The 18,482-nt window shown below is 42.1% G+C and overlaps 1 protein-coding gene across 1 annotated transcript in view; it reads right to left on the bottom strand.

Moving 5' to 3' along the window:
• LOC126175133 (uncharacterized) overlaps positions 1 to 18,210 on the bottom strand; it is a 338,937-nt gene extending 320,727 nt beyond the window's left edge. Inside the window, exon 1 of the mRNA XM_049921688.1 lies at positions 15,564 to 18,210. Within this exon, the coding sequence (XP_049777645.1) occupies positions 15,564 to 17,033 (1,470 nt within the window). The 5' untranslated portion in view covers positions 17,034 to 18,210. The remainder of the gene's footprint in view (positions 1 to 15,563) is intronic.
• Positions 18,211 to 18,482: the final 272 nt, after the last annotated feature.

Genomic DNA, 18,482 nt, shown 5'->3' on the forward strand with positions numbered 1-18,482 from the left:
GGTTGAGAGAGTTAAAAGGGAGGGAGGGTGGAGGTCCCAAAAAGAAGGCCAAATGCCTACCCTTAGATGGTACGATAAAACCACCCTCATGAATAAAACGTAAAACTAAATCTGCTGTTGAGGCATCATTGCCCAACACCGAAGGTAGAGTGCTGGGAAGGTTAAAGGTTTGCCGCAGATTGGCTAAAATTGGGCAGTCCAGCAAGATGTGGATGACAGTCAGAAGGGAGCTACAGCGACCCCGAGGTGGGTCCTCACGATGGAGAAGGTAGCCATGTGTTAGCCACGTATGGCCAATGTGGAGCCGGCAAAGGACAACTGATTCCCTGCAAGTGGCTCGCATGGATGACCACCACACATTCGTCATTTCCTTGATAGCACAGAGTTTATTTGGTGTGCTCAGGGTGTGCCATTCAGTGTCCCAAATCGCGAAAACTTTGCGATGGAAGACTGCTCGCAAATCGGTCTCCGAGAGGCCAATCTCCAGAGATGGTTTACTGGTGGCCTGTTTGGCCAAGGCGGTCAACATATTCACTGCCTGGTATCCCGACATGGCCTGGGGTCCAAATAAAGGTCACTGAGCGGCCACTAGTTCAGAGGGCATAAAAAGACTCCTGGTATACAGTACCAAAGGATGCCAATGGAAGCACTGGTCGAGAGCTTGTAGGCTGCTTAAGAAGCCACTACAAATGGCGAAGGACTCATCAGAGAAGGAGCGGAGATGTTCAAGAGCACGATAAATGGCAGCCAGCTCTGCAGTGAATAAGCTGCAGCCATCCAGCAGGGAGCGTTGTTCCGTATGGCCAACGTGAGCATAAGCGAAGCCTACAAGACCGTCGACCAGTGATCCATCTGTGTAGATTATTTCTGAGCCCTCAAAGTCACCAGGAACAGAGAGAAAATGCTGACACAGGACCTCAGGTGGGACTGAGCCTTTGGGGCCAAGCAATAGGTATAGCCGAAGCTGTGGCTGAGGTACGGATCATGGAGATGTACGGAAGCGAGCCTGCAGGAAAGGTGGTAAGGGGGAAGCGTGAAGGTCATGAAGAAGTGACCGGACACATACAGGGATTCCCAGTTCTGGGCCGCCGTTGCAGGAGATGGACCACCATGTTGGGGAAAAGAAGATGGTAATTTTGGTGGTGAGGTGAACTATGTATGTGGGCGGTATAATTTGCGAGTAATATTTACTGCCAGAGCCACAATGGAGGCTGTTCACGAGGCTATATCAAAAGGCTCTCGTAGTGAGGCGAACTTCACAGTGGTGTACAGGGTCTAGTAGTCTCAGTGCAGAAGGGGTGGCTGAACCGTACACCACACTTCCGTAATCAACACGGGACCTTACAACGGCTTGGTACAGCCGCTGTAGTGTACGACAATCAGCACCCCAATCGGTTTGGCTCAGGCATCGAATAAGATTAAGGTGCCACCAGCACTTGTGCTTAAGTTGCCAAATATAGGGAAGCCAACTTAAGCGGGCATCAAAGACCAGTTCCAGAAAGTGGTAAGTCTGCACTACATCTAGCAGTTGGTCATCGAGGTAAAGTTCTGGATGGGGAGATGGTATGATGATGACAGAAGTGCATCACACAAGTTTTGGCGGCTGAAAACTGAAAGCCATTATTGAAGGCCCACGACTGCGCCTTCCAAATAGCTCCCTGCAAACGGTGTTCAGCCGCAACAGCAGAAGAGGAGCAAAATGAAATACAAAAATCATCAGCGTATACGAGGGGAGAGACTGATGATCCTACTGCTAAAGCAAGACCATTGACGGCAATTAAAAAGAGTGGGACACTCAGGACAGAGCCCTGTGGGATCCCATTCTCTTGTGCATGAGGTGCACTATGGGAAGCACCGACACAAACTCTGAAAGTGAGGTTTGATAAAAAGTTCTGTATAAAAATTGGGAGTGGGCCCCGAAGACCCCACTCATGCAGAGTCGCAAGAATGTGGTGCCGCCAAGTGGTATCGTAGGCCTTCGTGAGATCGAAAAAGATGGTGATGAGGTGTTGTTGCTGGGAAAAGGCTGACTGAGTGGCAGACTCCAGGTACACCAAGTTGTCGATGGTGGAGCGTCCTTGGCAAAAACTGCCCTGGGATGGAGCCAGAAGGTCCCGAGACTCAAGGAGCCAACACAACCGCTGGCTCACCATATGTTCAAGAAGCTTGCACAGGACATTGATAAGGCTGACGGGACGATAGCTGTCAACATCTAGTGGGTTCTTCCTGGGCTTTAGCACCAGAATGATGACACTTTCCTGACACTGTGATGGGAATTTGCCGTTGTTCCAAATGTGGTTGAAGACAGCCAGGAGGCGGCGTTGGGAATCCAGTGACAGATGTTTCAGCACTTGCGAATGGATGTGATCTGGGCCAGGGGATGTGTCAGCACAGTCAGCAAGGGCACTAAGGAATTCCCACTCACTATAAGGGGTGTTAAGGCTCAGGATGGCATTGAGCAAAAGAGAGGTGGTGTCGCTCCACCCTCTATTTGAGGAGACGAAAGGTGGGGTGGTAATTCGCTGATGCAGAGATGCGAGCATAATGCTCAGCAAGATGTTCTGCAATTACATTGGGATCGGCTGATACAGCTCCATTTTTGGAAATGCCAGGTACACCTGGGTTCTGGTAGCCATAAAGTCGGCGGAGTTTGGTCCAAACCTGAGAGGGGGAGGTTCCAATGGTGGAGACATAGCGTTCCCAACACTCCTGCTCCTTTTGTTTGATGAGGAGGTGAGCGTGCACTCGGAGCCATTTGAAGGCAATAAGGTTCTCCAGGGAGGGGTGGCACTTATGTTGTTGGAGGGCCCATCTGTGATTTCTAATCGCCTCTGCCGAGGGGACCTGGAAGAACAGGGAATTACAGATTCTGTGGCAGAAACAATGCCGGTGGTGATAGAGTGAACCACCACATCAATGGGATCATTGGGAAGAGGCTCAATAGTGGCAATGGAGGTGAATCCCAGTCAGCCTTATTCATAGCCCATCTGGAGAGGCGCCCAGTGTGGCAGTGACAGAAAGATCGGAAAGTGGTCACTACCGCACGAGTTGTCATGCACTCTCCATTGGACAGACGGTAGAAGCGGAAGGCTGCAGACCAAAAGGTCGATGGCTGAGTACGTGCCATGCGCCACACTGAAATGTGTGGGGGCACCATTATTTAAAAGAGAGAGGTCGAGCTGTGCCAACACTTGCTCAATGACAGTGCCTCGGCCTGTTGCCACCAATTCACCCCACAGAGAGTTATGGGCATTGAAGTCGCCCAGTAACAGACAAGATGGCGGCAGTTGGGCGATCAGCGCAGCAAGACATGGTGTGGGACATCACCATCTGGTGGAAGATGGTGGAGACTGCAGACAGTAACAGCCTGAGGCATCCACACCCTTACAGTGACAGCTTGTAAAGGTGTTTGAAGAGGTACATGCTTGTTGTAAAGAGAGTGAAGGACATAGGCATAGACTCCACCAGATACCCTCTCATAAGCTGCCTGATTCTTATAACAACCCTGATAGCCATGGAGGGCAGGGGTTTGCATCCCTGGAAACCAAGTTTCCTGGAGAGCAATGCAGAAGAAAGGGTGGAGGCTGAGAAGCTTTCGGAGTTCAGCAAGGTGGTGGAAAAACCACCACAATTCCACTGGAGGATGACGTCATTATTAGGCTGGAAATACATGAAGCACTCAAGGAGGCAGGTTACGTCTCAGAGTCACCTGCTGCCACTGACTGAGTACATGTGAGACTGACTTCCATGGTGCCTGAGGGTCCGGCGAGAGCTAGGTCCTCAACAGACATCAGAATCTCCACCTCATCCTCAGACACAGAACTGGTAGGTAGTGGTGGTGGTGAGGTTGTCACTGCAAGTTCCTTGGTCTTAGGGGTTTTCTTTTTTGACTTGTCTCACTGTTCCTTTGGTTTCTCTGGTTGGGAGGGCTTCACAGATTCAGTCTCCAGGACCGAGGAGGATCGTGAAGACCTATGACCAGCTGCTTCTGGACACTTCAGCCACTGGCAGACATCAGCCTTCCCATGAGGAGAAACCTGCGAAGGAAGGGACCCAAGGGACCCCTTCTGAGCAATAGGAGCCGAAGAAGGGGTACATTTTTCCCACTTAGAAGGGGGGATGGACTACCCCGATGGTTAGTGGAGTGTTGCTCCTGAAGTAAGTGGTGCAGGAGCAACAGGGAGGGAAGCACCCCCCACCATCAAGGGGGTAGGTGTAGTCTTCCGTCTCTGAGAGGTGACTGTTGGAGGTGGAGCTGATGGGGCTATAACAGTAGTAGCGACAGTGTAAGAGGAGGTCATACAAACAAGATGGAGGCGTTCAAACGTCTGCTTACCCTCAGTGTAGGTCAGTTGGTCCAGGGTCTTAGATTCCATGATTTTCCTCTCTTTCTGGAAATTCTTGCAGTCTGGTGAGCAAGGTGAATGATGGTCTCTGCAGCTGACGCAGATTGGAGGCGGGGTATACGGAGTATTGGGATGTGATGGGCGTCTACAATCTTGACATGTGAAACTAGAAGTACAGCGGGAAGACATATCGCCAAACTTCCAGCACTTAAAGCGCCACATTGGGGGAGGGATGCAGGGCTTGACATTGCAGTGGTAGACCATCACCTTGATCCTCTCAGGCAGTGTATCACCCTCGAAGGCCAAGATGAAGGCACCGGTGGCAACCTGACTGTCCCTCGGACCTCGATGGACACAGCGGATGAAATGAACACCTCGCCATTCTAAAATGGCGCGCAGCTCTGCATCGGACTGCAAAAGAAGGTCCCTGTGGAATATGATACCCTGGACCATATTTAAACTCTTATGGGGCGTGATGGTAACAGAAACATCCCCCAACTTGTCACAAGCGAGTAACACCTGTGACTGGTCAAAGGATGCTGTTTTTAATCAAAACTGCCCCGGAGTGTAATTTCGACAAGCCCTCCAACTCCCCAAACTTGTCCTCTAAATGCTCTACAAAGAACTGAGGCTTCATCATCATGAAAGACTGCCCATTGGCTCTTGTACATACTAAATACCGGGGCAAAAATAAGCTTCACTGCCACCCTTAGCCTTTCATTCCTCTCATGGTGTGGCCAGGGTGGGGAACGATTCGGGGTCATACGTGTTTGCATTAAAGTGAGCAGTCGAATGCTTAGAGACCTCTGGTGGTTGGCCACCAGCAAGAGAAGAAGTGCCACGCTTCATTGCGTGTCATCTGCCCTGATGCCACCCACTCCGACCAAGGGCCCTCCCCACGGGTGCCACCCAGCCACAGCAAGGGCCATCTGGCAGGACGGCCATTGCTGGGAGTCCCGATGCCCCAGGTAGGAGACGAGATACTGGCAGAAGTAAAGCTGTGAGGACGGGGCGTGAGTCGTGCTTGAGTAGCTCAGTTGGTAGTGCACTTGCCCGTGAAAGGCAAAGGTCCCTAGTTCGAGTCTCGGTCCGGCACACAGTTTTAATCTGCCAGGAAGTTTGATATCAGCACACACTCTGCTGCAGAGTGAAAATCTCATTCTCTATAGCTGTTGGATTAACTTTCCTGCATAGTTTGTAATTAAATGTGACATTTGTTTAAGTACTAAAGCCTTTTAGTGTTAAAATTTGTGCATCATGGTCTGAATGGCCATTCACGTTTTTACTAACAGAATGACCATCTAGTAATGAAGAATGAATAAAAATATTGTCTATGGCTGTGCTACTGTTCCCCTGCACCCTAGCTGGAAATAACTCTGTCTGAATCAGATCGTATGAATTTATGAGATCTACCAACATCCTTTCTCATGCAGCATCATATACAAAATTTATATTGAAGTCACCACATGTAACTAATTTCTGGTACTTCCTACAAAGTGAATCAAGAACCCTCTCTAGCTTGAACAGAAATGCTCTGAAGTCAGAGTTAGGGCACCTATAAACAACAACAATTAGAAGTTTAGTTTCACTAAATTCAACTGCCCCTGCACAACATTCAAATATCTGTTCAGTGCAGTGCCATGACATGTCTATGGACTCAAATGGAATACTGTTTTTTACATACATAGCCACTCCCCCACCCCACACTGAAGTCCTTGAAATGCAGCCAGCTAATCTGTATCCTGGTAAAGGAAGCCTCTGAATTGTAAATTATTTAAGTGGTGTTCTGACATACCAATAATTTCAGAGTCAACATCTATAAGTAGTTCACTAACTTTATCTCTAATACCTCTTATATTTGGATGAAATACGCTAATTACTTCTCTACTTGGAAACATTACATCCTCTGAAGGTAAGCCCCTTGTTAGAGTGACTTCTTTTAAGAAGGTATACCTATCAGTTGACTTCAATCTAAAAAAGGTGCAGCTTTAACACCAACTACTACAGGAATTTTTCCTTCGGTGATCCCAGCACCACCGCCACCCATTAAACTGTCACCTATTAGCTTTGCTAGCCTCCCCCTCCCATACCTATTGGAGGTGGAAGCCAGGGACTGTGTCAATGCTTTTGGGAAATTTAGAAATGTGGAGTCTACTTGATCCAAAGTTCACAGTATGTTGTGTGAGAAAAGGGCAAGCTGAGTTTTGCACACACGATCCTTCTAAAACTGTGCTGATTTGTGGACAGAAGCCTTTCCATCTCAAGAAAATTTTGTTATATTCAAACTGAGAGTATGTTCAAGAGTTCTATGTTAAGGATGTTGGTCTGTAAATCTGTGGATCCACTCTTTTACCCTTCTTATATGTAGGAGTCACCTGCCTTTTCTTCCAGTCACTTGGGACTTTGCTCTTGGTGAGAGATTTGTAATAAATTCAAGCTAAGTAAGCGGCCAGTGTCATAGAGCATGCCTTGTAAAATTGGACTGGAATACCATCTGGACTGATGAATTATTTGTTTTCAAATCTTTCAGTTGTTTCTCTACATAAGGGATGCCTGCTACCACATCGTCCATATGGGAGTCTGGGTAATTGTCAAACTATGGTATGTTTGCGAGGTTCTCCAGCAGGAATGATTTCTTAAACGTGAAATTTAAAACTTCATTGTTCGTTTTGCTATCTTCTACTGCTACACCAGACTGGTCAGTGAGTGACTGGATAGAAGCCTTAGACATGATTAGCGATTTCACATGGGACCAGAATTTTTTCATGTAGATCTTTTTCTATGATATGACAGTGGTAGTAGTATGCATTATGCATAGATCTTTTTGAAGGCTCGGAATTGAACTTTTGGGAACGGGCGCTGATAACCTCGCTGTTGTGCGCCCTAAAACACCAATCATCATCATCATCATCATCTTTTTGAAGAGGCACAAATCTCTGCCAAACTTTGCCTGTCATTATTTGTGTGTTCTATTTTGTACCAAGAGTACAACAGCCTTTGCTTTCTAAGCATTTTCAAAGTGTCTTTGTTAAACAATGGTGAGTCTTTTCCATTGTTAATCCACTTACTAAGCACATACTTCTCCAGAGCACGATTTACAATGTTTACAACTTTACCCGTAATTCCTCTATATCCATCATACAGGAACTAAATGATGCCAATTCATTGTTTGAGTGGACTGCTAACAACTGGTTATCTGTTCTTTCTAGCAGAAATACTCTTCTAGGCTTCTTTATCAATTTATTAACTTTATAAAGCATAGTCACTATGACGATATCATGGTCACTCATCCATATCTCCATACTGATTCTGTTGATAAGGTCAGGCTTGTTGGTAGCTACAAGGTCTAAAATACTTGTATTGCATGTGAGCTGTTGAAGTATCTGCTCAAGACGGTTTTTGGGTGATGGGTTCAAAAGTAATTCGCAAGACTGACTGACTGTGCCTTCTACAATGAATCCATAGATGTCCCAGTCTATCCTTGGAAGGTTGAAGTAACCTCCATTGGTAGAGCACTTGCCAGCGAAAGGCAAAGGTCCCGAGTTCGAGTCTCGGTCGGGCACACAGTTTTAATCTGCCAGGAAGTTTCATATCAGCGCACACTCCGCTGCAGAGTGAAAATCTCATTCTGGAAACCTCCAACTAGTATTGCATGATTGTGTTGTTCACGTGCTACTGACCATACATTTTTTTTTTAACTCTAAAACTGTCACAGTGGTATCAGCTGGCCCATAAAAACATCATATAATTAACTTGATTTCACCTAGACCTGTTATACATGACCAGATAATTTCCCAATCAAATTTGACCTCAATAGAGAGAATATTTTTGTAAAATTCATCTTTCCAATATACATTCCATGATTTGCTAAATATGTCAGAGCTTCCTACTTTGGATTTCAGCCAGCTCTCAGCCCAAAAGTACTTTGAGCATGAAGAACTTTCACAGAGGGCAATAAATTTGGGAACTCTCATTACAAATATTTCAACTTACTGATAAAATTTTGACAATTGAAGTGCCTGTACTCTGAAAGTGGTCTGGATTTGCTACCTGGATATCGCCTGACGAGTGTTCATCAGAGTACCTCAAACTACCACCAAGTCTAGGAATCCCCATGTGCACTCCAGAAGTACTCCACTACCCATGTAGCTCCTTCTTTTGTGTAGCACACACATGATCTGTCAAGGGGAGGCCTGCACCTCCCCACCCAATAATGCATGTCCACAAATCTGCAGCCAAGACCATCACAGACTCTATGAAGCCTTTGGTTGAGATCCTCCACTCAGCTCCAAACCGAAGGACCCCAATCAATTCTGGGAACAATGCTACAAACTGTCAGCTCTGCTTGCACCATGTGCATTAGGTCATCTGCATTGAGCACTTCTGCTAGCCATCTGTAAGAATTGAGGACAGCCTCAGAACCCATACGGCAGGTGTTGTTCGCATCAGCATGTGCCACACCTTGCACACGACTGCATTCTGCTCACTTGATACCTGCAGGCAAAGCCACCTCCACATCTCGGATGAGGCCCCCTGGCAGACATACTGAGTGCATATAGACTTGCTTTCTGACCTGGAATGCAATCTCACTAAGTCACTCTATACCATGTCTAATGTTGTAACACCCAATAACTAACACACACATGCCCCTGAGTGCCTGCTAGGACCCTGCTGAAGGAATGGGCACCTGCTCACTCACAGTGTGAATAGGCAAGGCCAGATGGCCAGTCTCCACATTAGCCCTCCACCAATCATCCAGTTGTAAGGGTAGATCCATCAGGCTGTGAACACTAGAAGATGCCTCAGCAGCAGAGCATGTGTCCCATGTGAGGCCCCAAACTCTTGCTACATTCAGAGGTAGCAGCCTGAAGGCAGCTGACCATAGCCAAATACACATTCAGCTGTTTGCAAACTGTGAGCAACTCCTCTTGTTTCTGTAAACAGCATACATGCACCCTAAGCAAAACTGACTGAAGAAGTAAACTATAGAAGCAGACAGAAACCTAGATATGCAACTCGCTACCCTCCTACAAACTACACACATCTGTAAAAAAGATTTAATTGTTTTGTATAATAAAATTGTCATATATGCTGGAAACTTCAAGAGTCTGTAAATTGGTGTAAACTGTTACACACACATATTTGTTTTGTTTTTCTGTACATTGACTTTGAAATATCCCTTCAACACTTTCTTATGGTGATAAGAAAGTGGAAGGTGCTATTCTTTGGATTAAAATAAAAGTAAAACCAAAGTAGATGTAAAAGAAAAGTACATGGAAATATGACTGGCAGACCACTTACCAGAAACATGGGTGAGACAGTCACCCTGTTAACACATTAAGTACATCTTCCTAAAATTTTTGGAAACAAAAGGCCTTGCCAACTTGTACACTGTGAATCTGCAGTCTAACTGTGAATGCATGAAAGTCCTATAAAACTGGAACAGACATGCCCTATCTGCTCCTCAAGACCTGTGATTATGGCACTTTACAACATTTCAGAGCCTTCTGGGTTCTGGCTCTCAGGTCTCTCAAGTGTTGTAAGCATGGTAGTTTAGAGTAAAAAATGAAGCCCAGAAACCTCACTGAGTCTTTAAAATGTAGAATGATGTCCATCATATGCAAGACAGTAAATCAAAAATACGAGAAGAATGTTTAAATGAAAACACACTCACACACACACACACACACACACACACACACACACACACACACATTTATCTGCAGAGAACTGAAAACCCGTCTTTGCAGCCCAATCTTCTAACCTTTGAACTGTAAGATACTGCTGACTGACACTGTTGCAACATTGGAGAAGAAACAGGAAACAAGAAAATCGTTCAGAAGTAAGGAGCACTGTACAGGGCTCTGTACCATGTTCGTGATACTGTTTACAGCTATGACAAAGAGGGAAAAACTTAAAACATTGTCCTGAGAAACACCATTCTGCTGCTCCAAATGATCCAACAGCATGTCACAAACTTGAGACCTACCAAATTGCTTCAACAGGAAAGACTATATGATAGTGGGGAGGTAGCCACGAAAGCCCCATTGATGGAATTGCATGAGAATATTATGTCTGCAACTAGTGCTGTATAAAACTTCCTGGCAGATTAAAACTGTGTGCTCGACCGAGACTTGAACTCGGGACCTTTGCCTTTCGCGGGCAAGTGCTCTACCATCTGAGCTACCGAAGCATGACTCACGCCCGGTACTCACAGCTCTGCCAGGAAGTTTCATATCAGTGCACACTCCGCTGCAGAGTGGAAATTCTCATTTTGGAAACATTCCCCAGGCTGTGGCTAAGCCATGTCTCCGCAGTATCCTTTCTTTCAGGAGTGCTAGTTCTGCAAGGTTCGCAGGAGAGCTTTTGTAAAGTTTGGAAGGTAGGAGACGAGATACTGGCAGAAGTAAAGCTGTGAGGACCGGGCGTGAGTCGTGCTTTGGTAGCTCAGGTGGTAGAGCACTTGCCCGCGAAAGGCAAAGGTCTCAAGTTCGAGTCTCGGTCGGGCACACAGTTTTAATCTGCCAGGAAGTTTCATATCAGCGCACACTCTGCTGCAGAGTGGAAATTCTCATTCTGGCAGTGTTGTATACCTTACTAATATCGAAGAATATTAGGAGACAGTAATGTCTATGCAGGAAATCCTGTTGAATAGCCATGTCTAGGAGGGTTGCATTGTCAATAGTGGACCAAAATCTCTGGAGTGCACTCTGGGAGTGGCTAAGTAGTTGTCTGGCCTTTAACAACCAGACCACACGACAGTTAACCATTCGCTCCAGGATATTTCTTACACAGCTCATTAAGGCAATGCTCCAGGTCAGGTAGCAAAATGGCCCATGTGTGTTAATAGGACACTTTTACACATGCAACAAAAGATATCAATGACTCAGAAGAAAGATGGCATACAATGTCATGTCACAAGACATGTAATGTCAAGCTTAATTTACAAGTGCAATAACAACTGGAGCATTACTCTCAGACATGATGAAATTTCTAGATTGGCTTATTGTGGTAATTATTAAAATGAGCAGTGACTGGTGTTGATATCCTGGGTGAGAAACAGTAAATGCTGGAATTATACATGGGTGCTTGTGTTAGACCAAATGACTGTGGTTAGATAAGAATAATTAATCAATTAACAAGTCATCAGTGAACACTGTAGCAATAATGAACACAACAGATCAGACATAAAGAGTCGTAATAACACAATTGCATCCTTTGAGGTGCGTTCAAACCCATTACACACTACCTCAGAATTGCACCTGATGAGCTGATCCAGGGGCACATGTTGATATTGACCACTGAAATGCTGTTGACTGTCTACCTTAAAGAGGTTTTACTGAATCAATGGCATGTTTCACAAGTAGTATATGGAGAGTAGGAGAAGACCAACGCAGTGTGTTTAAAATAAAAAGGTAAGACTCCAATATTCATTTTAGTTATTGGCAACATATATTCAAACTCTAGACTCTCACAATTTCATGGACATGTAATGGTTTATGTCCTTTTTTTCACTTTTTAAGTGATCAGCATCTTATTACATGTGGCAATCCACATGAGATTTTGAGTCAATTGTTGGGCAACTTCTAGTCCACTGAAGTTCATACTGACAGAAAGTCTAAAAATTAATGCTCACGGTTATTTTGTAATTGACATTAACACTCCAATACAATAACATTAAACCTGCATAAAATGTACATCCTTAACTTCCCAGATCTCAGAGACTCATTGGCTTATTATGGTAGTTATTAAAATGAGCTGTGATTGGTGTCGATACGCTGAGCAAGAAACAGTAATGCCGGAATTATATATAGGTGCTTGTGTTAGACCAAATGACTATGGTTAGACAAAAATAATTAATCAATTAAAAAGTCATCTTCCCAGATCTCAGATACTCATTTTTGTGAAACCCATGAAATACGACAAAAGCACTGCAGTTAACCTCAAAATAACTAAAAAAAGCTGAACATTTTAGATTTTTGTATTATGTCAATTACAATTTACATAAATCAGAAGATATTTCACAATAAACATGGATGAACAGTCTGTGGGCCAGTGGTAGTCGTGGTTTAAGTTTAAAGGCCGCAGGAGACATTACCACCTACAGACGCAGTAACTGAAAGGAGGAAAAAGATTAGGATTTATTATCTGAATGATAATCACGTCATAGGAGCCTCAGAAGAAGTTCGCATTGGGGAGGATGTGAGAGAAAAGTCGTCATGCTTTATTCAAAGGCACCAACTTAAATCTGCCTAAAGAAATTTACTAAAGCCATGGAAACAAATTCAATATCTAAACATTGCAATACCTGACTTGTGCAATGGTGTGGCTGTTTAATTCAATTAAACAACCAACGTAAGCAGTATTCAGACAAAGTTTTATGAAGTAAAGGCCCCTCGTAATACATGGAAGCAAATCTTGGACATTAGGCCTAATTAAAAAAAAAGACAAAAGCAGTGAAGTGACTCGCACTACTTGTGCGAATGAGCAGACACAGCAATGTATTCTTTGACATTATATTTTCTCTACTTATTCCTTGCTACTTATTCACTAATGTACCTAGCACTACGAGTAGCATGCACATTGTAATTAATACATATTTGGAATAAATCTGTATTTGAGCAGAGTAAATGTCACAGTGTTTGATGGTTGAGATAATTTGAGACTTCAATTTCTGCTACATCATCAAACAGATGATGTTCTCGTGATGTCGACATCTGAAGAGGAATGTTTACAGCATTTAATTCTGTTGTTTGTCTGTTTGCCCACGCAGGTCTAGTAATAAACCCTTCAAAATATTTTTGGGACAACAGATGTTCATTTCCTTGGATACACTACAGATGAAAATGGCGTATGTCCTCCTCGAGATAAAGTACAGCCATAATCGCATACCCTCATCCAGTCACAATTAGAGAGCTTCGTTGGTTTCTCGCCATTGCAAATTGCTACCAAAGCTGCATTTCCACACATGCTCGGATCACAGCTCCATTAAATGAACTTTTTAAGGGAGCACCAAAACCAAATGACACATTACAGCGGACGAGCGAAACAGACTCTGCTTTCCAGGCCATAAAAATGGCAACAGCAGGCGTTACATGATTGGCACATCCTACAGTGCAAGCTCCACCGGTATGGTTGATGACTCTTTTAGGGTAATTCCATATCAAATCACCCCATAAAAAATAAATTTTACACCCAACTCCTTAGATTTTCATGAAATTTGGCTCAAATGGTTCTAATACCATCCTGACAACACTTGCAAATTTTTTTTGCTGTATCGCTTATAATTTCTTTTTATGAATTTTTAAAGTTTTTATGTTTTGCGTTTTCCGAACCTTCGGAAATGGTAAATTTAATTTGTATTCAAAACTTTAAATTTGCTTATCTTAAAAACTCTTTTAGATAACATCATGAATTTTTGCAGCAAGTTTATTTATTATACATATTTGAAGATAAAAATGATGCTATTAAAATATATTAATATTTACTATGAAAAAAATTATGTATTTTTCTTTCTTTCTTTTCTTTTTTTTTTTTTTTTTAACGGATGTTTTGTTTTATAAGAATTGCAATATCTAGAGTCTCAGACCTGATAGAATGCTCAAATTTGTTTTAATTTACTCTTAAACATATAGGCTACTTGATAAAACAAAAATAATGATGGCTTTTTTTAACATGTTTATTAATTATAGTAGATTACATTAGAATTATGTACAAAGATAGTGTACTTATGACACTTATGTATAACCCAACTGATTGCTTGAAACATTGAATTTTTTGAGTAATTTTGTCTTTTTAATAAACATTAATGCTGATTCAAACTGTTTTTCCACTTCATCCAAGAGCTTGCAATGTTAAAATAACGCTTATAAATTACATCTTTCCTCACAAAGTATTTGAGGTAGGAAGTTGAACTTTTTACAGATTATTTATTGGAATATGGGCTACAACTTAACACAGGGATTTTACAAAATTTTAGTTCACTTATTAAAGATTTTTTTTTCAATTGTAATGAAAATTCACAACATTTTTTTTGCAATTTTTTATTTATATATTAAAAATATACAGTTTTTTGGAAAAAGGCTGTGTTAAATTATGCAGAAGGTACTGTGTAACATTTACTGAAAGTTTGAAACAAATATGTTTGGAAGATCCTTAGAAAACATGTAATTAGTATGAGAAAATAAAAGTTTTGGGAATCGAGCGACAAAGATTGGATTAACTTTTTAGTGCATTCCAGGTCCATAGGATGGATTATCTTCATCCTGTGCAAACTCCTCCTCCAGCTTCCTCTTGTTCCTCCTCCTGTTTACTCTTGCTTGTATTTCTAGACTCTTTACAGCCCTGTCTGCAGCCCGAAGGCGTTCCTTGTCTAAAGCAAGCATCACTCGTACCATGTTAGAATGTTATTATTTACAGTAATAACACATACCTTTGGCTTTCCAACATTTCTCCTTTTCTTAAAAGCCTTCAGAGGATTTCTAATAACTTTACTTTTACTCATTATTATATTTCAACAAAACAGAGACTCAAGAAACAGAATTAATTACGAATATTTTCGAGATAACGACAGAGTAAATAAACATGAAACAATCGACAATCACACCAGCGATATATATTGAACCATCACAGGTTAGCCACAACACATACTTTATCTCACATCACTAAAATGTACCCGATGAACACGGACGTTAATAATAACACCATTTGACAGCAGTTTAACAGCGCCACAGTAGAACACATTTCAAAAAAAATTTAAAAATAGTTGTAGTCTTCGGAACTGAATAAATTATATATCTATTAAAAGGTAATAGTCTGCAGATTCAGAAAATGCAAAAAAGTAAAAATTGAACTTTTCATGATTTTGAGCCTTTCCGGAGCCCCTTAATAGTTCCTCCTAGGCCATCACAAATTGACTTCCCATGACTTGTTGCAAAAAAGAGTGTTGGGCCTTCAAATTAAAGTCTCTCAAGTGTTCAGTCAAATTTTTAAAACTGTTTCTATTTTTGTACTGCCCGGCACAACCATCTGTAAAGTAGTGAACTGAGTCAATGCCAGTATGATGTAATGACAGCCACTTTGTAATTTCTTTTTGTACAAAGTTAACAAAACCAGTGTCATGTTCTTGGTCACCACTAATAAAACAGTGGTTGGAAACAAAAACATTGTTTTCCTCATTTCTTAGAAATACACCAACTGGGTGTAGAGTACAACCACCTCTATTCCAGTGGTAACTTTGGATCTCATTTTGTATAACTGTATAACAAAGGAATAATTTTCACTGAAATCCATCACAATAATTGCTGTTTTGGGTGGTGGATCTTCTGTCAATCTTTTAAAGGCTGCTGATTGGGATTTTGCTATAAACGAGTGCAGGGTGAGCTTTTCCAATGACCTAACCAATAAAGAAATGTAGTCTTCAACACTGATAGACTGTTTGATCATTTCTGCCCTGCCTGCATTAACCCACTGACTGATTACAATTTCTTCTTCTAAATCATAATCTTCACTTAGTTTTTCAGTTAAGTACTCAGTTAGTGCAGTATTTGCAGGACAGCTGTTGCAACGATGTAGCATGCAGTTTTGGTTTTCCGTGTTGCACACAAGCCTCTTAATTAGGTCTTTATAAGATTCTTCAATTTTCACAGCATCCAGTAATAGTTTAACATTCTGGTGGATACTGCATACACATACAGTGTGTGTGCCTGCAACACCAGCAAGGATACACCAATTAGGTCTCAATAAACAAAATTTTGAAAATCCTACTTCTACCTCGGGATTCTCCCATTTGAAAGAATAATAGAGTTCTCTCAAGTTACACAAAATGAGTCTTTTTTGCATGTACACATTTTTTTGAACACTCACTTTGTCTTTTGTTCCAGGTAGCACTCTGGAACTTTCATCCTTTTCATAAAAATCTGTTACAAGTCTTACTGTATTTTCAGAAAGAGTTTTACCTTTTTTTGGACCAGGAGTTTCCAAAATACCCTTTTCAGATTTTAGCTTTCTAGCTTGTCGCACCATGTACTCACTTACATTAAATTCTTTCATCACTTTATTTCGACTCCAAGAATCTGGAGCCAATGTCAGAATCTGGATTTTTCTAGACCTCCCAACGGATGAAATCTTCTCTTTCATAAGAGAAATCATTACATCAAAATCCTTTGCTTTCTCAACCACACTTTTATCTTCTTCGTCATCATTAGAACTTTGTGCATCATATTTTAATGCTTCTGAAACCGCCTTTTTTGCAGTCTTTTCAATACTGCTAACCTTCCTTTTAAAATAAGACCCTTTACTTTGTTCTGACAAGCCATGAAGCTTTATCGGTGTTAAACATAAATTATCAAGAGCAATGTTTGTTTGTACGAGGGATTCATTTCTGGATTCCAATGATTCTAATTCAACCATGACTTCATCATCTGTTTCACTTTCATTGACTTCAACTCTTAATTTTTCCTCACAAAAGTTACGGCATGTTGACCAAAGCTTTTGTCCAGGTTTTATGCTAATATTTTTTGTCAGTAATTGTTTAGCAAGATCCAAGCCTACACTTCTCAGTGATTTTTTGATGGGCTTTTTGTGTTTTTTTAGTGGGTCTACACATGTTGTTTGATACTTTTCAAAAACATTTAAAAAGTAGTAGCTGTGGTGAAGCCAGACTGTATTGTGACATTTCCAGAACATGACTATGACCGTTTGTACCACAAAACGGCCTAGTACGTCCGGGAGTTTCGAGGCATCACTAAGTTAATCCAGCAAAGTTTCATATGGCCCAAACTGCATATGGATTGTAAAGCATTTGTCAAGAGCTGCATCGTATGTCAAAGAAATCAAATTTTGTGACATGTTAAGGCACTATTGGGTGCATTTGTACCCCTAACCAACAATTTGAACATATCCACATTGACATTATAGGTCCTCTCACCATTTCCGAAGGCTACAGTTACAGCCTCACAATGGTGGACCGATTCACCAGGTGGCGATAAGTGTTCCCAATGACAATTACCTTGGCAGAAACAGTGGCCTGAGGCACTGCTTACTGTGCTTCTTGGGCTGCAAACATCTTTCAAGAGTGGTCTTATGACCTAGGCAACCAAACTTAAGTACAATCAAGAGTCACAATTGCTGGCAGCGTTCATGCATGATGGGACAGATGACAACACAGCATTGTCAGAGTTTGCTGTTAAACCGAGATTGCATGTACGCCAGTTTCGGGTCATCGTCCCCAGAGAGCAAACTGGGTGACGTCTGTTCATTTTCACAGATTTAGACAGCTGTATACACATATTTTTGTGCAATGACTCTGTTTGCAAACCACATCAACCACCATCTGAGGAATCATATGCAATATTAATTAGAAGCAGCAACATGTTCAGAGTTGACCTCATGGGGCAATGACTACAGCTGTCCCTGACTGGATCAAGCCTGGATTTCTTAATGCACAAGATGCCACTGAAGAGCCAGCACCACCAGTTACAAAAAGTGAAGATGCCACAATGGAAAACCCTTCTGTGTGTTGCCTTGCCGACATTACTGTGGGGAAGACAACGCCAAGCTTATCCACCCCTCAACCAGATGTCACTGGATTCAAGAGTGCTGTGACAACTTGTTCTGGTGCCATGTCAGATTCAGCATGAAATATCATTGACACCGTAGTGACTTGTCCTACATGTGGGAATGCACAGACAGTGATGCAACGTACATAAATATTCTGTGTGTGTATTCTTCTATAATGTATTCCTTGAAGTTACTTTTTCCTCTGATTACTCATTGCTTCTTTTTCACTAATAATGTAACTAGTGTGATGAATAGCACACATCTTGTAATTAATATGTACTATATGTGGAATAAAGATGTATTTGAGCAGAGTACCACAGAAGAATACAGTTGGATGAAATGAAAGTTTGAAGGGAAGTTAAATTGTGTACCTTCCAATATGAAACACAAAACAGTCTCATAAGAGAAGAACTTAACATATATTATACTAAAAAAGTGAAACAAACACAGCAAAGATGCATAAAATGGAAACAATATATCAACAGAATGGGGTAGAGAGATTAGTCAAATACCTAATTAACTATAAACCAATATGAAAGGGAATTGTACTATGGCCAAGGAACAGATGGCTCCACT

Source organism: Schistocerca cancellata, chromosome 3, assembly GCF_023864275.1.
Source record: "Schistocerca cancellata isolate TAMUIC-IGC-003103 chromosome 3, iqSchCanc2.1, whole genome shotgun sequence".
NCBI lineage: Eukaryota > Metazoa > Arthropoda > Insecta > Orthoptera > Acrididae > Schistocerca > Schistocerca cancellata.